Source organism: Colias philodice, chromosome 7 (assembly GCF_061535455.1).
Source record: "Colias philodice isolate Cphi_HAF_F1 chromosome 7, ilColPhil1 Martin Lab GWU primary, whole genome shotgun sequence".
Taxonomy (NCBI): Eukaryota; Metazoa; Arthropoda; class Insecta; order Lepidoptera; family Pieridae; genus Colias; species Colias philodice.
Window position 1 is genome coordinate 2,137,434 of NC_143092.1, and position 24,197 is coordinate 2,161,630.

At 32.7% G+C, this 24,197-nt stretch overlaps 1 protein-coding gene across 2 annotated transcripts in view; it reads left to right on the plus strand.

Moving 5' to 3' along the window:
• Positions 1–24,197, plus strand: part of Rh50 (Rhesus blood group-associated glycoprotein Rh50) — a 67,540-nt gene that overhangs the window by 31,209 nt on the left and 12,134 nt on the right. For both annotated transcript variants that reach the window (XM_089697035.1, XM_089697034.1), the window contains exons 3-9: positions 5,825–6,016; positions 8,242–8,384; positions 10,804–10,969; positions 12,718–12,830; positions 14,986–15,180; positions 18,882–19,043; positions 19,785–19,881. In XM_089697035.1, the coding sequence (XP_089553161.1) occupies positions 5,825–6,016; positions 8,242–8,384; positions 10,804–10,969; positions 12,718–12,830; positions 14,986–15,180; positions 18,882–19,043; positions 19,785–19,881 (1,068 nt within the window). The remainder of the gene's footprint in view (positions 1–5,824; positions 6,017–8,241; positions 8,385–10,803; positions 10,970–12,717; positions 12,831–14,985; positions 15,181–18,881; positions 19,044–19,784; positions 19,882–24,197) is intronic.

The window sequence follows — 24,197 nt, forward strand, 5'->3', positions numbered from 1 at the left end:
ATCGTTTCTCCGAAGTGATGATGTTTACTTTATATACAATTTATTGAAGTGTAATTGCTTAAACAAAATGAATGTTTAATTATAAATCGCACAAATTCCCAATAACCTTATAATATAGCCATGATAGGTATAACCGTATGAGCAAGTACGATTTCAGACTCAGTAGTGTGTGTTTTATTAAACTTTACAATACTTAAGTAAGATCTGATTAATATTATGTACCTACCTACTTTTGTAAATCAGCTTCTTATTCATTCACATTAAATACTCAGAGGTTAATAACATGGCCATAATAATACATACATACAAGACAAAACGAATACATAGATATCTTATAAAATATTGGTATTAGGTAGCTGTAAGTGCTTTATTATTTATGTATGTATGCTATATAACAATACACAAATCTCATAGGATCGTCCATCTATATTTACATAATAACAATATATGACCAATGAATTTCCATCAACATCGTACGTATTTATTTCATTGTGTACGTGACGTCTAATGAAAATGTACTTAAATACAATCACGTCATTGTATACTGTACGTATTTATGTTTACATGTTATTTATATGGCCCAATAAACTTTTATATTTGTAACCATTATGTACTCATCCAGAAACTGTATACGAATTGTCAATAACGAAAACAAATTCGAAAACAGCAAGGAAAACATTAAAACGAACTCATTAAACACACGAGAAATGTAAAATCGCTACATACAACAACATGACTGCAATATTTCACACTACAAATAATGCAGGAGTTTAATTGAAATGCAGCAAGGCAAGGAACGGAGCACTTTTAGCGATGACAAGCTCTTTCGAAGGAAATTCAGGTCACAAATCAGAATCGTATTTCAATGACGTTAAGACTCCAACACGTTGGAAATAAGATGCGCATGTTGATTAGATGAAGATTATTCCGGGGGGATTATTTTAAAACTTTCGTTCCACTCTAGTCAACTATTGTCCTTGTATTTTTATAACAGTGCAGGTGCAATGTTTATGTATGAAATCGAGCCACTGTAAACGGGGAGAGATAAAATTTTAAATTGTTTTCTATGCTACGATTATATTATAAGTACTATGATTATAATATATAAATATTATGACCTCTCGAGGAGGTCTCTATAGAATAATACCTATAATAAATGTCAGTTATAGTATGGTTAGTTAAAGATCATAGATAATTTGCGTGAATTATATTGTTTACGTTTAAGGTTCATAATAAGTTTGATAATAAATTACCAACAATTCACATATGCTAGTACACACGCACGTATGTATGCTTAAAATATTGATAACGTAGGTACTGCATTTTTCCGTGAAGCTTTTCCTTTCTATTCTTTATTAAAATTAATTACTCGAGTGTTCGAGACACAATCGCGTGATTGGGAATCCATTGCCGATATTTTATGTAATGTTTTCTATTAAAAATATCAAATTGTTCAGGAGAGTTACGTCTTGTAATTAATAGGTATACAATGATGATACGACTGAATCCCTTTTTGATCAAGCCAAATCCACGATATCCAATATCTTTGATATCCCATTAGATGGCCAATACAAGAAAACGTATTACTGTCCCTTTCAATACACGTCTAACTTGTTAGCGGGGTTCTAATAAGGCAACATAATCGGTAACATAATACAAATTACTTCAAGACTCCCATTGTTACGGATACGCGCTAGGGCTTTGTGAGAACAATTGGCCCTTATTACGGGTAGCTCATGATCCCGAATGGGGTAATTTCATCAGACGTTATTAAGGAATGATCGAAGAGCGGATGGGTTTGAGTCATGTGGAAGGGAATTAATTGACGATGATTCTGTATTAGGATCCGGGTAAGCTTATGTGTTTCGTAAGGTGGACGGATAGTTGGTAATAGTGATTGTCTTGGACTACCTATTTGTTATGAATGGATACGTTGGAAGACAGTATATTATAGTACTGCCACCTATGCACCTTAATTGAGTCAAGACCATAAAGACAATTAGCTAAATGTTTCAAAATATCATTTTCCACTTACCAAAGATTATATCTCAATGATCTTTCTATAGACAGTATGAAATAAGTCTTGATTAAAACACAATATTAATATCAGAAAGACAAACTTTATTCCGTCTTTTGATATAAACTTCAACATCGAAGACGAAGAGGAAATTGTAAATTAATAAAAATAATTTCCCCAACACTCGGGTGCGTACAAAATTACACGACAACGTCCCACCTCATTACATATTATTCATAGAAAATTTTGTACAAAAAATCCCACCTCCGCGTTAATCTCCTACAATATAAAGAGATATTAATATTGCGGCCTCAATTTCATTTTAATAGAGCTAACGACTCCGTTTATAAAGCATTCACGATTCTTCCTTTGGTCCAATAAAATCGAGATCGTTTATTAATCTCGGATCACAATCGCTGCTATTGCTATGATTATGTACTTAATATTCAGATATGGAAAGAATACTAATGGGGTTCGATGATAAAATGATGGTTAGAGGGAGCGGCTCGTTCTTAATGTGCAGCCTTTCTTTATTTTAACTTGATGATACTAATTGATATTAACGTATTTCTGTAAATACTTAAATTTTCCCTTTTCATTAAATAAGTGAAATATTATCAAATAATATCATTTCCTGATTTTCCCACTGAGAAATTCATTTGTGTGTAGTATCACGTATTGCATAAACTTTACCGTTTGAACTCTCATACAATGTTCCTCAAGTTTGTCCCCATATTGGCAAATACGAGTTCAAAGTACGGAGCCTATAGAGTCGTAACAAGTCAACTACTTGACTTCATTTAATATTATTAACGACAAACCAACGTGATCAGTTCGTAATTGTGTCGAAAGTTTCACGTCCCGTAGTTAATTTAACATGTTTCTGATTTGCCTATTAATCGTACGTACGCTGAGTTTGCGAACTTTGAAACTAAATCCCATAATGTAGTCAGATTGTGTTTGGAGTTAATATGTTTGTTACGGTATTTGTGGAGCACTTTAGTGTTTGCCAGCTGCTTTAAATTAGAAAGTATTTGCGAGATTAAATAATGTTGTACATATATAATATACTTTATAAGGTTTTTACTCAGAAATATACCGGAAATCGAGCGAGAAAAAGTGGTCTAGATAATTTTCCTAGAAAGATTTGTACATGATATTAGAAAAGCAGCATTGCTTTTCTTTGATCCTATTTTAAAATTTTCTTTAATGTGCTCGGGGCTGTATTGTTTCTATCTTTGAGCTTATGTCGAATTCCACTTTATTATGAGACATAAAGTTGCTGTATTAATTATAATTTTTGCTTGAACATAATACTCGTGTATCGTTAACAGCTAATGTACTTAATTTTATATTTTCTTTCAAGTATCTATTCCAACGTTCACATTAATTTCCATTTTGTTCTTGTTTGAAGATAAATTTTGGAGCGTTGAGCATAATTTCAGCGGCACACTGTAGTCACTTAATCATTGTGTCATGGCAAAAATTAGAATGATTTTCACATGTAACACACCTCGGTGTAATAAAGAGGAGCGTCCGTGGCCGTTTCCACGTAAAATATTTTTTCCCATCATGCCCCGGGGGCACATTAACGAGCATTGTATGATTTCGTTTGCCATTTTTCACCGAAGATTTTCGGGAATCCACAGCTGAAAGATATGTATTTGAATTGAACGGGTTTTTTAGTTAGGTATGCCATGGAAAAGGCTTTCGAAACTTCGACGTTATTAAAACGTATGAATCGGTAACGTTTGCAGCGATAGAGATACCGATCTTAAATCGATTTGAACAAAACTTAAATAAAAATTGATTGGTTATCATGTTTGCGTAACATTGTAATTTTGAAATACCGATTAAAACATTTGTTTACCTGGTAAATTAAACCAATAAAGAAAGAGATAGAATAGTTATTCATAATTGCGTAAGAACAGGAATGTTAAACAATACCCAGCTGCCAGCACTTGTATATTCATAAAATATTTTTGTGCGGAACACTTCATACCTCATAACGAGTCACACTTAGCCACGTTTCACCGTGCGACATGATCGAGAGGATTACTGGCTTGTTTAGGCATATTTTGTTTGAGAGTATCGAACTTCCCTTTTAAATAACCACCGATTGGTGTGGTTTCACGCTTCGTAATTGGTTTTGCTGTTATAGGAAGTTTTATACATTCATAACGTAATATGAACTGTGAACGGATTTGGTGTAAGCCGTGTTAAAATTGGAAGTCGGTTTATGATTCTGCAAGAATTAGGTCAGGACTGTTTTAACACTGCATAAGGTCACAAAGCCTGACTGCTAGACGACTGTTCTTTATTACAAGGAATCTTGCTTTAAATTACCTTAAATGTTCTCCAAGTTATATAGCTGATAGATATTAATTATTAATATTTATTATAATATTTATAATTGATGATAATTATTCGTTGGGAATGATAAATTTGAATTTATAAGCATAAAGTAATTATTTGGCAGGAAATTACGATTTAATGGCATGAAATGAATACAGTTTCCTAACCGGTATATTACTGATTTCATAACAACGATTATATAATTAAAATATATTAAAAAACTTTTTTTTTTTATTTCGGATAGGTAGACATTTGACCACAGTCCCACCTGATGGAAAGCGGTGACGCGGTCTATGGTGGTAAATCATGTCTACCTAGAAAATGCCTATTTATTCGCCTCTTGAAGGAACCCATATTGTAGTTCTCCGGAAAGACAGACGCTGGCAGGGAGTTCCACTCTTTGGCGGTTCGCACTAAGAATGACGACGCAAAGCGTGAAGTGCGAGCAGTCGGCATTTCCACCAAGTAAGGATGGTAACCTGCAGTGCACCTGGATGTCCGTTGAAAAAAAGGGGAAGCAGGGATGATGCTGTGCAATTCAGTGGCGCATTCGCCGAAGTGTATGCGATAGAAAACCGAAAGACTAGCAACTCTTCGGCGATGTGTAAGACTCTGAAGGCGGTTTTTAGTTAAGTTATCGTCGCCTATAATTCTTTTGGCACGTCTTTCCATCGCTTCCAAAACATCAAGGTGGCATTTGGCAGTGCCTGCCCACAGGTGGCAGCAGTATTCCACACAAGATCTAACTTGCTATCTAGCTCTAGCTCTCGCAGAATGTATGTATGAATGAATAAAAATGTGTATCCGTGTCGAGAGTGTGAATATTTTATCCATTTAGTTTCGTAAATAGTTAACGGTAAAACTAAAACGGCAACAAAACGGGTCAATGAAAGGCAAAACATTAAAAAATCCTACGTACGTACACTCGTATTTTTAGTTTCCATAACAAAAATCAACGGAATGGAAAAAACTTCGAACACTGCACTTGTTCAGTAAATGCAGCGTTTTAATGTTAAGCATGAAATGCAGCCACACTAGAGCTTATCAAGACAACATTTTTAATGTAATTTGGAATTTGTCCAGAAGCAGCCGGCGGTCTATAGCCTTCCAGTCTACAATTAGCGACAATTGTATTGTTATGAAAGTATATTTTGATATTCTTAACGAACTAAAATGAGTCTTATGTATGCGGTTATGTATAATAATCTCACCACAATCTTTAAGGAATTATTAATGTTTTAAGAGTGTTTAGCGGTAATGAAATTAATTATTAGATGGACATCACAGCAGCTCTTAAGCGTTCATTGCTATCGTTTATCAATTCACGGACGATTTAAAAAATCTTCTATCATCTTCAAACTAAATTTTGAGACGATCATAGAGATGATATTATGTTCAGTGTTTACCTGCATCTATCAAATAGTAAAAAAATAACACTAAATTTCTTTCCAGGTTTTGAAGACACCCACGTGATGATATTCATAGGTTTCGGCTACCTCATGACATTCCTGAAGAAGTACTGCTACAGTGCGCTCGGCTTTAACTGGTTTCTTGCAGCTCTGGTTATACAATGGGCCCTGTTGTGTCAAAACTTCTTTCATATGAAGGACAACACTATTTTTGTTACCAAGAAGTCGCTGCTCGGTAAGTTTTCTTTTTGGTAAATAATTAGCTATTCTGGGATATAAATAAAATGAAGATAATAAAAGCGTGTCAAAAAAAATGTTTATTTATGGTTCTATGCATTTTATTATAACTTATTAGTACGTCTGTTAATCTATGAGTTTTTGATATAATATTGTAAATGCCGAAGATTTTGTATGTTTGTAGCAAGCAAACTCTGATACTGAACCGGCTTTTAAAAGTATTCCCCAATCATCACTATTCGAAAACAACGTAATTTATAAATTACAATGGCTATTACTTTGTTTGTTTTTACCCCGGTCAATTCGGTTCAAACTAGCATAATATAAGTAGGAATATCAAACTCAAATATAAACATTCGAATATTAATTAAGAATACCCTTAGTTCCCGAATGAAACCTTATTGTAATTGTTACTCGGTTTATTTGCATTACAGCCGTTACCTGAAATAATACAAAATTAATATATTCTTACACATTTAATAACAGTGGAATGAATCGCATTGTGGCGTATAAAACAAATGTATTTTGTATAATTACGAGCTAAAAACCGCGGCGTGGTGAGGTTAACCTGTGTTTTCACTCTTTGTTAGACTTTGATAATTGTTTGAGTGGCAATTGAGGGGAGTGATAAGTATAGATTTTTTTTATGTAAATACTAGCGGTCCGCCCCGGCTTCGCCCGTGGTACATATGAAAAATAGATGTTGGCCGATTCTCAGACTTACCCGATATGCACAGAAAATTTCATGAGAATCGGTCCACCCGTTTCGGAGGAGTATGCAGACTAACATTGTGACACGAGAATTTTATATATAAGATAACGGGGTTTTTACAATAAATATTATGGTATAATTAATTGTATTTGGAGATTTTGCATGTGGATTTGTTTAATTATATTGTTGTAACAATAGTATAAAGTTCAACTCAATCGAAATATCATTATCGATCTATAGGATAAAAAATATTAATTCCAGATTTAAGTGTTTTGTACTTCTATCGTTCGAATTTGCACAACACAATTTCCATAATGAATGTTTACTCTATCCGTCCTTATATCGCGAAAGATAAACAAAAATATCCACCTAGTCTGATTTAAAAGTCACGAGCGTCATTGAGACGTGTGTAGAAATACTTCGTACAAACATTGTTATTTTTAACGACTTTATTCCAATAATATAAATTTTATTGATGCTTTTTCAAAAATAACAAGGCGCACATTTAAAATTGGATGAAAATCCTCGCTGATACTTTCATTTAAAAACATCCTTTATCCATTAATAAAATAAAACCCCGATTCATGTTTTCAACTTCGGTGTTTAATTAAAATTTGTATGTCTGTAAAATATTTTTAATTAATACTCTGTCATTTGGGTGGAGTGTCAAAAATCATTAACATAGAAAAGGTTAACTCTTCTCTTCTGTTATGGACATTATCAGTGGTTTCTCCCAACGTTTATGCATCGTTTACTTTTTAATTATTTTGCGATAAGATAATTTGGTCATTTTATTTACCATAGTTAGTCACAATTCAAACACGTCAGGGTATTCAGATGTTATAAGCAAAACATAAGGATAAAAATTTGTGGAGAGCGATATTTTCTTCGAACTCTGTAAAATTTAAATATCTAACAGACTAAAAAATAATGAAATTTTTATTTTTCGTAAAAGGCATGCGTATAAACATACATACCTAATAATATACGTAAAATTGTCCACCTCTTATGCAAGTTGTTAACTTGTTAGTGCAGAAAGATACCTACTTCAATTTAATTTTTATTTTCTACTAGCTTCCGCCCGCGACTCCGTCCGCGCGGAAAAATTAAGATTTTTTTTCTACGTATTTTTCCGGGATAAAAAGTATCCTATTTTATGCCCAGGATAATAAGGTATTATTATACCAAGTTTCATCGAAATCGAACCGTTAGTTTTCACGTGATGCCTTTACATACAGACAGACAGACAAAAATTTTTTTATCACATATTTGGGTTTGGTATCGATCCAGTAACACCCCCTACTATTTATTTTTTCAATATTTTCAATGTACAGAATTGACCCTTCTACAGATTTATTATATGTATAGATTTTTCACTTAGCTTACCTACGAGTTTATAAGATAACGAATGTAACTTATAAATTGATCATAAATTACTATCAACCTTTAATTCTATAAGAGATTTTATTTACAGTCAATAAAACATATTTTAATCAATAAGTTTCCCCCAGAGGCGGATATAATGTCTGCAACTGTGTTGATAACTTTCGGGGCGGTGTTGGGCGCGGCGAGCGGGCTGCAGCTGCTGCTGATCGCGATCATAGAGACGGTCGTCGGCTGCTTCAACTTCTGGCTCGTCGAGAGCGTGTTTAAGGTGAGATTTATTGTTATTTAGTTCGTGTAAGAAGTATGCTTTTGTATCTTTATAGTTTGTAGCGTAATAATAACTGTCGATGGGCGCGGCGAGCGGGCTGCAACTGCCGCTGATCGCGATTATCGCGAGACGGTCGTCGGCTGCATGTATTTGAGTTTTCGAAATTGTAACTATTTAGCCATTGCATTACAAATTGTGGAGGTATAGCAGTAATTATTGACCTGCAAAAAAAATATTTTTAAACATTAAACAGAACCATTGTAAGAAATACACAAAATAAAATTAAATACGCAAAAATACACACAGCAATTCAGTATTATAATCATTATTTAACATCCCCAACATAATAGACTTGAATGCACGCACCGTAAATTTTGAATCGGATCAAAAAATTCGTTGAAAAATCTCGCAAAAAATCATCCGGGAACGGCGGCACGTTTTAACGAGGCTGTAGCTATCTTGCGACGTGTCCCCTTTTCGATATGCCCCTGTGTACACAAGAGATATTCCTTTCATCTGTATTTCGTGGAACAAGGAATGGAGTTGGAGCAATGTTTGCATTTATAGTAAAATATACACCAAAAATGCCATGAATAAACGGTATTCTTTCTAGTTCTAACGGTATATTCTTTTTGGTAGAAATGTATGAGTGTTCGGTCGGAAGATACCCAAAATATACAGTAGCGCTCAAATATTACGATGATTTCAAACTGTTTTTTCAAGTATCGTGCAATAACTGGATGGAGTTGAAAGTGGGTTGATAGTTTGGTATTAGTTTCAATTCAAAAATTGTTTTCACGCCGGGGTAGATATTGCTTAGTTTTTGTTATGAATTTATAAATAAGTTAAACAAACAATAATCTAGACATGCATTATTTTAAAGTTGGTGATGAATGAAAAAATAATCCCAGCAAGGCTGATAGCGATTTATTTCATTTGCTTTGCAATAAACAGAAAACTTATGTAAAACTTTACAAAAACGTTTAATTTTAAACTATTTCAAGTTTCAATGTAACTAGCGTCCATTCACACCATTATCTAATTAGAAACTGCAACAAGGAACTCAGATGAATGCACCTCAAATGTTCTCGTTAATTGAAGTGAAACGCATAGAAACGGAGAGCGAATTTTCCTGCTGGGGTATGCCATATGGGGAGGATGCATTTTACATTTATTACATTAAATTATTAGTATAGCTTTTGTGCCCTGTATTTACTTAATATAATTATATAAATAAAGAAAAAAAATATCGCCTGTAATTATTTTAGCTCTACCAAGAACGACCGAAGAATGAAAATGATAAGTTACCTCGAAATTAAAATATGTTAAGTATTAACTAATAGGTAATATGTATACAGTGTGTCCGGACATGACATACCGATATTTGAAGGGGCTATTCTCCAGGTATTTTTAATTTTTATCGACAATTCAACCCCTCTACAGTCCCCTACCTCACCCCCCTCAAAATGGTTTTCGAATTTTTTAAAGTATGTTTCATCACTCTTATCAATTAAATTTGTTTAGTGGTCCCTAGAATAACTTGTTATTGTTCAAATAAAACCAAATTTAGTATTTTGTGACACTCACTTTCGAAGTTATTACAATTTTCATAAATTCACTATCCGAATTGATAGGTTTGCCATTTTGAGGGGGGTGAGGTAGGGGACTGTAGAGGGGTTGAATTGTCGATAAAAATACCTGGAGAATAGCCCCTTCAAGCCCTTTCAAATATCGGTATGTCATGTCCGGACACACTGTATATTACATTAATAAACTTCAAGCTTAATAGTAAAAACTTGTTAAAATTCAACAACTTAATTTAAATTTCGAGTTGGCATAAAAATTACCACGCACTCAAATATCGATGAATATCTGTATTATTCATGAGCTAAAAATTTTCACTGGAATACCTCCACTATTTGCATACATCCTAAACAAATACATTTTTGCTTTTATTTTGCATGCATTTATTTTGCCTTTGTGTTTTCACACATTTTTACTTTTTATTAATTTGTATTTAAAGATCAAATTTCATCATGTATTTCCCTTGTGGAAACATTTGACATTCCTGTCTGATTCATTGTTTCATTTATTTGGCCACCTAGTAAATTAGCTTTGTTAGTCTTATCAGATCCCGTCTTTTTCATTTGGGATCGAACCGAGGTGACCTCACGGTTTTACGCTCACGCGTTAATCGATGTAACCGTAAAAAGTTTATTTCTATATAACAGATGGCTACAACATAAACTTGTATTTGAACTATAGTCAGTTAATCTTCTCACATAATATTCTATTACACATTGACCCAATCCAGCTCTCACACAAAAATCACCTCACTACTTTTGTGTCAAACATTAAAAAACAAAAGCTTGCACACAAGACCGTGTACGTGTCCTAGAAATATGTTATTTCCCACCAGGCGGCTGATGTAGGCGGGTCGATAGCGATCCATGCGTTTGGAGCCTACTTCGGCCTCGGCGTGAGCCTGGCTTTGAAGCCGCGCAAAACGAAAAACGAAGCCAGCACCGCGCCGGCCGTCGATCTCAATGGGCCTAGCTATAGCTCCGATGTTACAGCTATGATAGGTATGGATTTTTTAAGTGTTTCATTTCAGGATTTTTTTATAAGGATTAAAATGCTAAAACACAAGAACAATTTTTTTGGTATAAATATTTGGCATTAATATCTTGCTATTAAAAAAAATATTTTCCCCAATAGTAAGTTATAGGTTTCTTGTTATATAAGAGCCTAGGTCAACGATCATAAAATCGTTTAGTCGTGAACATCAGTCATCACGTTTCTTTTGCTCTTGACATTTGCAGATATTAAAAACTTTAGTGAGCACAAAACTATTTGGTTATTGGCAATATTTCATGAAGAAAAAGTCTCGTATATATTCGTAGAACATAGGATCATCTTTCCATGAGGGAAATCATTCTGATTTTATCAGACTCCATTCAACGTATTTTAACTGAAACGCAATATTTTAGGCATTTGTTTGAGAAGATATCAGCGTCGCGTATCGTCGTGGGAAAAAATACATAATACCCGTACCCCTATTACAGAAAATGTAACAGGAAGCTGTGAATAAAATATTATTTTTATCTATGCTCGTGGGCTTTTGAGCACCGCCAGAATATATTATTATAGAAAAGTTATGACCAATAGAAACCAAGTTTTATGCCGCTGTCGGCAAAAACAAATTTAGATGGAATCTCTCTCTAGGTTAGGTGATGATTTTTGTGTTTTACGTGGCGTTTGTAAGTTTAGGGTTTTATCAGGGTCCTTTAGACTTTTTTATAGTATGTAATAAGCGAGCAACGCCCTGGAAAAAATGAAAATAAGCTAAACTCAAGTACTAGGCGTTTTGTAATGGAAAACTGTCAAGCGTCAATTTAATGCCTCGCTTTTTAATAAGTTTTCTTTTCTGTTTTCCGATACTTTAAATATAAACTAAATTGAAAGCGTGAGCAAGCAATTTTGCTATTTAAAGGTTATAGAATAATGAATATGTCTAATAGCGAGTCTTCCCACGGTACTGATGAAATAAATACAATCATAGTACCTAAACTATCTCGATCTATTTAGGAAATTACCGATTTGTTTAATATCTAAATAAAATAATGTTATTGATAATATGGAGAAAAATACGGACTGATACCAAATTTGTTGTGAAAAAAGTCAGATATCACGGGATATTTTTAATGTTAATATTTTTACATAACATTTTAAACGCTCTATTGTTAAATATTCGATGCTTGTTCGAGTTATAATAATGCTTATGGTTAAATGTGCATTTCCTATATTGAGATAGCGCAATGAATATTTTATACACTCCGTTTATAGATATTTCCAGTCATACACTGCTGATAATATTTATGAAACTATTTTAGTATGATCTAAAATTTGAATGGAGTAGTTATCATAGAAATTTCTTAATGGAAATGTTCTACACTTAAGTTTAATATCTTGATGCACTTATATATTATTATGAAGATATTTATAAAATAAGAAATAATAGAAAAAATGTGGTTTTAAAAAGAAAATAAATTACCATTGAATAGTCTATTTCATGTTATAGGCATACAAACTTAACGATGCTAAACCTAAAATATTATTTGAATTGCTGTAACTATTCATACTATTTGGAAGCAAATTTTCGACTAGAAACTGATAATAAGAAAGTTTTGAAATCCTTATGAGCCTTCATAAATTTAAGGGATTATGTTCTTTGCATTACTTTAAACTTTTTATACAATCATTTAACTCTTTCTCTCTCATATCAAATTACTTGAGCGTGAAAGAGATAGTAAAATGTATGTAATTATTACAGGTTCCATCTTTCTTTGGATTTACTGGCCGTCATTCAATTCGGCTCTCACCAGATCTAACGGTGAATACCAAAGGGCAGTCGTCAATTCGTATTTATCGTTGGCTGCAGCTACTGTAAGTATTTTATTTAAAACTTTATAATATTATGAATAGTTGGTTACGAAATGTATTTAAAAGTACACTTACCCTTAGTACAATTTTTACTTATTTATATTTTATAGGCGTGTGTTTGATTGTCTTTCTTTCACGTCGCCACAGAGCGATTTTATATTATCATGACTAGAGGTCCGCCCCGGCTTCGTCCGTGGTACATATTTCGCAATAAAAGGTTGCCTATGTCCTCTCTCGGGTATCAAAATATCTCCATACCAAATTTCATGCAAATTGGTTCAGTAGTTCAGGCGTCATTGAGTAACAGACAGACAGACAGAGTTACTTTCGCATTTATAATATTAGTATGGATTTTTGTGTCTGGTGATAGGAGGCTAAACTTAGAGTGACATAGGATACGTTTTACAGAAGTGAAACATTTCACTTTTAAGGAAATTTCCTGTATTCGCGGACGAAGCCGCGGGCAGAATGCTAGTTATAAATATTTTAGAAAAATCAATCTTTTGTTTTGTGCTATTTTTAAGATAAAGTTCAATTTAGTTTGTAGAGTAAGATCTATCAAGAATGTATAAAATAAATAAACAAATCTCAATGGAAATGACTCCTCGGATGAATAATAAAATTTAATTACGTAATTATGATCTTGTCCGTTTTAATGAGCAAACTAACCCCGGGGTGAAATGGAAACACATGGTTAAATATTGGATTTTACGATTAATATAAATAGCTATATATTATTTACGCCTTTCGGAGCAATACAAAGCTTCGTTGTTGTATTGAAATAATGAATAGTGTCAGTTATCAATTTTGATAACGTTTAAATGAACTTGTTTATGCAACGGTATATCGGAACAACGCACAGGAAATTATCAGGAATGTCTTGCTATACATTTATGTTATATTCTACTTCCGATCGAAAAAACATGAAATAAACTGTCAAACATACAAAAATATTAAATGCCTAGCCAAACTCTATAAACTACTTTTGGCATTCATTATGAATACTAATCATATCCAGGAGGATCGTATGATCCTTTTTATGTTACACAAAATTGTAAACATCTAAAACATACTCTACTTTTTAATGTAAGATTTGTATTAAAATAAATTTGCACACCGCTGCTCTATTCATTAACATGTTTTATACAAAATAATCTGCAAGCTGCTTTGAGATAAATACAAAAATAAAACTATAAACGTGAAAATATCTCCACCAGTAACATTCCTAAGCATCTTGATAACATTTTCATTAGAATCGAGAATTTGTTCTTGGTGCAAATATTTTAATTTAAATAGTTTTAAAAAGGTTTTCCTTTAATGAATTCACTTTCAAGTTATTAGGCGAAAAGGAGTTTAATCGTGAAAGAGAATCTGTATGGAATTGTATTGCAGTTTCAATGTAATATCTATACTAATATTATAAAGCTGAAGAGTTTGTTTGTTTGTTTGTTTGAACGCGCTAATCTCGGGAACTACTGGTCCGATTTAAAAAATTCTTTCGGTGTTAGATAGCTCATTTATCGAGGAAGGCTATAGGCTATATACCATCACGCTACGACCAACGGGAGAGGAGCCACGGGGGTGAAACCGCGTGGAGCGGCTAGTTTAAATATAAAATTAGTGATATTTTTATTTTTAGTGGTTTATCGAAAATTTTAAGGTATTCAATATGATCCCTTGACTTCTAGATATAATTCCAAGACACAAAGAATTAAATTTCGGAATACAGTTAGCAATAATATATGAGTCAGTTTATAACATGATATTAGAGGAAGTTTAATTCTATCATGCAGTAATGTCCATGGGCAATTAGCTAAATTTATCAATACCACATGTATGTTGATAAATTATACTCAATAGTTTCCATTTGTAGGTGTTTATCAATTATTAAAGTTTAATAAACAGCGGAAGCTATATTAGGTTCCACATTTTGTGTTATGTACCTATACAACCAATTCTACAATTTCTTTGATCGTCTTCTATTTGTGCTTTTATTTTGTGTACCTATGCAATAAAGAATACCTAATTCAAATTCATTTTTTTTTCACATTTTTTTAACAAAATTTCACATAAGTTAACCCACTAGGAAAACCTTTGAGGGGTCAACCAGTGACTATTCTATCTATCTATACCGTTAATTTTTTTCCCTCTATACCAGGTAACAACATTCGTATTCTCGTCCCTCGTAAGCCACCACGCTGGCAAGCTAGACATGGTGCACATACAGAACTCCACGCTAGCCGGCGGCGTGGCGGTGGGCTCTGTGTGCAACATGCACATCAGCCCGGGCGGCGCCATCGCGGTGGGGATCGGCGCGGGCGTGCTCAGTGTGCTGGGCTACCGGTACCTGACGGTGAGTGTTGCTAGGCAACGGTGTTTGTTACTGGTTGCTAGGCAACGGTGGTCACAGTGAGGAAAAGGGAGTCGGTGCGGGCGCAGCGAGCGTGTTAGACTAACCGTACGTTATTGTTAGTTGCTAGGCAACAGCGTTCTCACATCCCTAGTGGAGTGTGAACTAGCTGGACATTGTGCACGTGCAGAACTACGATATACAGGATGTCCCACTGTTGGTATACTAAGCTCAAAGGAGGTTATAGTTTTGCATACGCTGAGTTCGTAAAAAATACTTATAAAATTCCAGACGCATTTTTTTTCAAATAGATGAATTCTTAAAACTCTATCAGCCGTACAAATAAAACCTTATGCAATGCATAGATATGATAAGAATAAATAAAGAATAAGGATGTCATAATTTCTTACAAATAAATTTGGAATAACGTCGATGTAACTATGCTAACGCTATGCAATAGGCGCGAAGCGGCAACGTCGCAATTCATTCACAAAATTATGAAAAACATTGAAATTGTCTACGGTTATGCCTTGGTGCTGTCATTTTGCTGACGCTCGTTTGACTTCGTCGAATTTGTTGTGAAGTTTCATCATACGATGTTCTGTTTATTTATTTTTTAAATATATATTGGAAATAATTTAAATATATCATTAAATATGCAAGCAAATGATAGATAACGCTATCCAATATCTGGAGAACAGAAGATAAACCCACCTTGAGATAGAGAGTTGCCAAATAACTGGTACTCAAAACATACAACTCCAGGCTTAGAAGATTTATATTTTCAACGAAAGTGTATATTATTGTGATAAGTTTAGAAATAAGTTTTATGTATGTATGGTTTGGCGCATGTTGTAAATAAATATAAATCATTATAAGTATCAAAAGGGTTTTTCATAATTTCGTATATTTTGACATTTCATACAAAATTTTCCATTTCAATAGGTACGTAATGAAATTATTAATTTGCTCAACTTTTTCTACTTCTTGTATTACTCTCATTGCTATTATCTCAAATTTAGATTGAAAATTGCTTCTAAAACTTGTAAAACACAGCACAATGTACTAAAAGATATGTTATAACTCGGTTATGTCAGACTTATACTAGGGTGGTAGCCGTAATAAGGACGGAATAGCATTAGTATGAATACTTATTACGAAGTTATACTAGGTTACATTTATTTCGTGTTTATTTCTATGATTTTTCCTTATTCTTAGTTTATTCTTTGCATAAAATGTTATAACTCATTTATTTGTACGGCTGTATGTGTACACCCATAACAAGCAACCCGCCCAACTTTGCTACCTGCACGTGAGCTATCGTTTAAGATTATGTTTTTATAGACAAAATGCTCACATTAGCGAAGTAGTATATGCCAGCTGCGCGAAGCTAGAGAAGAAAACATAGATTTTCAGGAAAAATTTAGCAAAAAAGTCCCTTCACGCTTAGTATACCAATAGTGGGACACCCTATATAGATGCGGGTGCGCTGTGCTGGGCGCGCTCTGTACCTTATGGTGAGTTTGTGTGTTGCGTAGCAACAGTGTATTCTCGTGCCAAGCTGGGCATTGTGCAGAACTAAAGTTAAACAAATGTGCAATTCGAACAAAACGAAATGACATATTATTCTATGTCGTCGTTACTAGGTTACGTTGTTGAATTTTGTTGAACTGTCAATAGTTGCCTATTAAATTGGCTCGACTGTAGTGTTTATTTCCAAAAATTATGTCATCTTTTGTTAATTACTGCCATTTAGTTCAACTAGTCACTGATTAAAATTGTTTCAGTTAATAAAAATTAAAAGACGAATTAATGTAAATAAGCACTAATACCACGACAAATTCAACGACTATTATATATTGCGTTTGGAACTATTTAATGATAACAGAATGATATAATGGCACCATTAATGCTGATACGATAGGCTCGCTGGTTATATAATTTGTCAAACTCAAACACAAAACTTGATTTGTTAGCGCGTTCTACAATGTTCACGGTTTTATAATTCTAAAATTGGATTGAAATTATCCATTTATTGGAAGAATCACTAAAAATCGTTTTATAGTGGAAAAATTCAATCCAATTTTAACGTTTATACAAGCCTGAAATCTAATTGGATATCTTTAATTGCTTAGGTGATGTAAACTTTTTGATTTGTTTTGTGTCTGGAGACAGAAGGCAAGACAAAGTGACAGTCTACTTTTAAGCTCTTTGAATAGTCTGGTTTAATGCTCTAAGGAATAGTCAAATTCTAATAGGAATTTTCATTGACACATGCAAAGCCGCGGGCAAAAGCCAGTATAAAATAATTATCAAAATGTACAATCACATAACCGCAAGTATTGCGCATTGATATCGACATTGCGAGGACAATATCTACGGAATGTGGATCGTGAACTGGCCACGCCATATCTTATTAAATTTTCTTTTGTCCCACTCTTTTATTTGAAAACTGGGAACATGCTATTGGAAGATAGAATGCCGATCTTTTAGATACCATTTGAAAGTGTATAGAGTACTTGGTATAGAAGCTTTGTGGTTTTGAGGGAGACTAAAATATATTACAACTTCTAAGGATAACCAAGAACTAAGATAATCCATACTATCCATACTAATATACTAATATTATTTTATTTATTTTATTCTTTATTCTTATTCTTAATATATATACTAATATACTAATAATATACTAATATACTAATCCATACTAATATTATAAATGCGAAAGTAACTGTCTGTCTGTTTGTTACTCAATCACGCCTAAACTACTGAACCAATTTACATGAAATTTGGTATGGATATATTTTGATACCCGAGAAAGGACATAGGCTACTTTTCATCCCGGGAAAATGACGCAATCCCGGAAATCCCACGGGAACGGGAACTATGCGGGTTTTTCTTTGACTGCGCGGGCGACGCCGCGGGCAGAAACCTAGTATTATAATTTATATAAAAAAAAACATTCGATAAGATTAACAATAATTTGTAAATAAGTGATCTAATATTGTAGTATTTTTGAACAAACAATAAATATTAATTAATAAATATCTCAAGATTTAGACGAAATTTCGCAATAACAAAATGATGGACCGTTTATTAATCCTTTAGGCAAACGCAGGTTTCTCAGAAAACCAGTGTTATGGAAGATTCCCATCAAACCTTTTTGGGCATTATCTATTCATTCTTTATCAATATTTAATATCGTTACACCTTTTATCCTACTTCAGTATAGACTCTGTAATTATAAGAAATTAATAAAAAATAAGGAAGAGTCTCATCCCTATTGACGGTCAACCTGTGATCATGTTCAATAACTATTCGATCCAACTATAAATAGAATCGAATCATTATCTAGTTTTCTAGATATCCCTATTATAATTGACCCTTTCAATCGATGCAATAAAAGTGAAAACAGCAAATTTAACAAATTTTTAAAAATCTATAAATGCAATTAATGAATCTTCTCTTTAGTCGTGCGCCACGGTGCTTTATTTCAAGCTGTATGTTGTCTCCTGTTTTTTTGTTCGCTCTCTGGCCCACAATGCATCTCATTTCTGGCGATCAGTAGCGAATGCATTGTACTTTTCAAAAATTATGGAATTTTTGCACAAAGTTTAATGTCTATAGTATTAACACTACTTTTCCTCCAGATAGCACTAGAAAATTCTAACCTGTATATAACTTTGCCATACATTATCCTTCAGCCACTCCTAACACGCATCGGTATCCGGGACACATGCGGTGTGAACAACTTACACGGGATGCCCGGGATCTACTCCGGGATATTAACCGTGATATTCGCAGCCGTGGCCACTAAGGACACATATGGAAAGGAACTACATGATGTATTTGAGGCTATACATGAGGTGAGACAATATTTTTAGTTATTATTTAATGTTGATTGTTGGTCTAATTTAATATAATTAACAAAAACGCAAACTCAGACCCGAAACTCGATCTCAAACTCAGACTCAAGGTGGAACTCAGACTGAAACTTAAGTCAAGCTTTTAAACTGTAAATAATATTTTTTTTTTCAACTCAAATTCGATACGCTTTTGAATAGTCATGACTCATGATACGTAGAAACTATTAACCTCTCAGTTAATTTGATGCTGTTATTAAAGTGTCTAATTGAAATTTTTACCATATATTTTTAGATTAGTCACCTATTTTTATAGAACTTATAAACAGCGCAGGATTCAACTAAAAATATAAGAAAAATTTGCAATATATTTATATTTGAAGTATGACTTAATTCATCGCATATTTTTAATGGAATGAAATTTCCAAGAATGTTGTGTTTGATTCCCTTTGAGGAAATTATTTATTGGTATAACATTCAATCAGAGTTAAAATATATTTAAAGAGTATAAATAAATCTTATTGCGTTTAAATTAATTAATATGTGGTTTTATGAACCACGATATTGAAAAATACATTCTTATAAAAAGCACATAATATTATTTTATATGCCAATAAATGTTATTATTCATAAAGAGACGCTTAGAACTTTTCTTTGTTTATTCTATAAGTTTATTTTTAGCAAAAAATATTTTTTTAATGTATTTAAAATATAAATAATTTTTATATTTTATATAATTTTCAGGACGGCACCGGTAGAACGGCAAGCGAGCAAGCTTTAAACCAATTTCTGGCTCTAATTGTTACCCTTGCTGTATCATTTGTGGGCGGATTTATAACAGGTAAATAAATTATATTTAAATTTCATTTGCTAAAAATGTTTTTCATATTAACACGCCGTATGGCTAAAGAATAATGTTATCCAAGCGTGGAATGTTATACCTGATGGAATTATGTTTTTTTTATTTCGTAGGTACTTCTTATAATGAACACAAACATCCAAAATAAATGGAACAAAGAGTAATTTCATTATCATAAGTTACAAAGTAAACAAATGTGTACAAAGGTTAAATAATATATTTAAATGTGAAATTATATGATGCTGCTGAAAAACCTACTTTATTAAACCAACCGTAACTTAGAAATGTATACATTTATTTACTAGAATTGATATTAATGTTTGCGATACTTTTTATTATTCATAAGTTTGTATACCACTCACGTCTTGCTAGACGAATTTAAATGAAATTTAATAATTTTTATTTTGTGTATTGATTTAGCTAATCGAATAGTCAACTATATAGTTCATACGCTCCGTTTAATAAAGAGGCTAGGCCGTTTATTAACGGCAGCGTAACATTTATGCCTAATCTTCTACTACTGTTGAAGCTTACTAAAGATAATAACAATTTATTCTGTCAATCCTCAAGCTTTAATTTTACAAATCAAAAATATCACATCCATATTATTCGATAATCGCTTTAAAGAATTAACGATTCATTCACTCTATATTTTATCGGCAACTGTAAGGTGCACGCACAAAGAATTTATCGCGGATATTTATAAGGATATTACGTTAAACGCCTCCCTGCGCGACTTTGGTAACTGACGCACTCGTTATAATACATAATTTATGGTGCTTTCGCGAACGTTGTACCATAGTATAAAGAGACAAGTAGGCTGACTTTCGACTTTCGCCGTTTAAAAGCTCACAGTACCTAAAGTCGCGAGGCGCAAGGTTGTTACTTGTCACATTGATATTTTAAATAATAATTGTATAAACAAACACCGCCCGCTCACGACAATGGCGCGGCCCTCACGAGACCGGTCCATGAGAAGGAACCGAGCGGCGTCGTGTGCGTGTGTCAAGCTTGCGTACGTACATGAAAGGGGGCGTGGCCAAACGCTCCGCGTACATACAAACGGCGCAATTTGTTCGAAGATAACTTACTTTTATCTTTATACTATGGTTTTACGTCGTAGCTAAGCTAAAATTTTACGTGTTTCCACCTACATTTAGTGTCTAACGCATCTGAAATAAGCTGCTTTATGCTATTTTGGAACTTATATGTTTCTGTTTACGAAAAATATTGTGAACGAATTTTTAAATTTAATATTTCAGTATTTCTAATTTTCAATCAATCTCATTTCCAATAAAAATATATTGAAATCGACGGAGAACTTATGTGTTAAAGACCTTTTAACATTTATATGACCTCGTTTAATAAAAACCAAACGTTATAGTTAATCATGATGAAAAGGTGTTTATTTATACGTATTGTATACTGATATTTTATATACATACAAATACAATTTCCAACTATCGGAAACTATGATAAATCTAACGCGAGTGCGGTTTTTCCGCGGTCGGCTTCATTACTGAGCCGTGTTAATGAATACATTGTTCTCTTTATTTTAAATGTTTTTGTAGTCAATATACGCTGTGTTTAACTGAGGTTTTTCTAGTTAATGTAATGCAGGATTTACACTAGTGTGCTGTGATTACAAAATAAAGTAGAGAAATAGTTACCTTTGTTGTAAATCTCTTTTTCAGAGGTGTAACAATATAACCCGGCAAAGTTCTGTCAGGACACCCTTAGCACTTATTAAAATATAGATTACGATATACATCGATTCTCACACCATTTACACTGGGGTAGATCCCTTTAAAAATAATAAAAAGTGCAAAAAAATCGCAGTCGGATGAAACCCATTAGAAAAGGAGGGGAATATGATGAAAATTAAAGGAAAAATAAATTACGGTCAATCCGAGTTCGGGAAGTGGGAGGGGGGAAGCTTTAAGAGAAAAAAATGGTTTCTCTCGATTTCCGACAAAACTACAAGTCCTACGGAAAAAAATTCAATGGCAAAGTTGTAGGTAATAAAAAAATCTACAACTTTTGTATTGACAATTTTTTCACATAACCTCATAATTTAGGTGAAAAATTCAAAAAACCAAGTTTTTGGTTTTTTATTTTTAACTACTTCAATATTTATTTTTTTTCTACGACATTTGGTAGAAACTTGCTTTATTATGTCCCAAATACACTGTAATTTATTTGATTGAAAATATTTATTTTTTCGCCTTATTTTGAATTAATACCAAAAAAACAACCTAATTTTCAATCGAAAAGTCACCCGTCAAAATATCAGCTTTTTTCAAAAACTTTGGGAGCCTTTTATTCATCAAAATCTCTACTTTTATATGGTGTAAAAAAAATAAACCTTACCATAGTAAATGTTCTCAGGAAATGCTTACAAACAGTGTCATAATTAGCTTTTACTAAATCAGGCACACTTCTCGAACTCTATATCTTCTCTTGTATCGGCTTTTCGGTAATATTTCAAAAGAAAAAAAATTATCTGTTCTAAGTATAATATTTTACAGCATATTCAAAAGCAAAATGATGTCGATAAAAACATTTCAGGTAGTTTGAGAAGTGTGCCTGATTTAGTAAAAGCTCATTTTCACACTGTTTGTATGCATTTTCTGAGAACATTTACTATGGTAATGTTTATTTTTTTTTACACCATATGAAAGTAGAGATTTCAATGAATAAAAGGCTCCCCAAGTTTTTGAAAAAAGCTGATATTTTGACGGGTGACTTTTCGATTGAAAATTAGGTTGTTTTTTTGGTATTAATTCAAAATAAGGCGAAAAAATAAATATTTTCAGTCAAATAAATTACAGTGTATTTGGGACATAATAAAGCAAGTTTCCACCAAATTTCGTAGAAAAAAAATAAATTTTGAAGTAGATAAAAATAAAAAACCAAAAACTTGGTTTTTTGAATTTTTCACCTAAATTTTGAGGTTATGTGAAAAAATTGTCAATACAAAAGTTGTAGATCTTTTTATTATCTACAACTTTGCCATTGAACTTTTTTCCGTAGGACTTGTAGTTTTGTCGGAAATCAAGAGAAACCATTTTTTTCTCTTAAAAGCTCCCCCCTCCCTTTTCCCGAACTCGGATTGACCGTAATTTATTTTTCCTTTAATTTTCATCATATTCCCCTCCTTTTCTAATGGGTTTCATCCGACTGCGATTTTTTTTTGTTTCAAAAATTATCTACTCTAGTCTAATTAGGATATATCTACACAAAAATACATATATAAATTCTTCAAACCTTTTAGGAGGAGTTGATAAGTTTGTGCGAAACAAAATAATATTAAGCATTGTATGTATAATCCTCTCGTAATTCAAAATTTACCCGTATTAAATTATAACATTTATTATTATTACCGTCCATCATTGCCACCGCTGGGTTGAACAATAGTATCTACTTAAAACTAGGGTTCTAGGCTTTGTGTTGTTATGAAACACACGCCAGACAATAAGTTTCAGCCTCCCCAGTTTAAGTTTTAACTGAATAGAATATAAATTGTAATAAATTTCTTGTATACTTGTAATAAATCTTCTAGTTATTACGTATCGAACCCAGGACGCATCGGTCATCGACACACAATTGTACAACAATTACTATACGATACGGTATAATTAATAATACGATACATGTTAAGTCAAAGAAAACACCAAAAAATAAAAGAAAATAATATCGCATATTTCTCTTTCAAGTACAATCACAATATCGACACTTCAAACGTTCATAAAGTAGATTAAAAAGTGAATATTCCGCTGAAAGATAACAATAAATATTAGTTTATTGCTATAGCGAAAACCTACAGCTGAAAAACTAGATCATATCGACCCAAACAAATAGAAATTGTGGAATAGATAGGAATAATAATTCTTTTTGTGTTTGTTAAACTTGTATAAATTTCAATAAAAATACTTTAATAATAATAAATCTATATAATATGTTTAAATTACTCTAACACACAATATTATTCTTAATCGACATTCATGTTTCGGCATTATAAATTATTATGTCCACTATATATATATATATATATTGTTTTTTTTTTTTTTTTTAATAACACTGATATTATGCATAATGCCGGTTTCTGAAAAATAGAGTAGGTATAGGATACTCTGGCGAATTCTTCAGGGCCTCGAAATACAACAAATATTTTTCAAATAAATCCCCTCAATATTTGAGACGTCAAATTCTATCAAAACTTATTTAAAGCTATCATGAGGAACCCTTCCCCTTTGTCTATTTGTGTTCAAAGAATATAATGTTATACAAGCTACCGA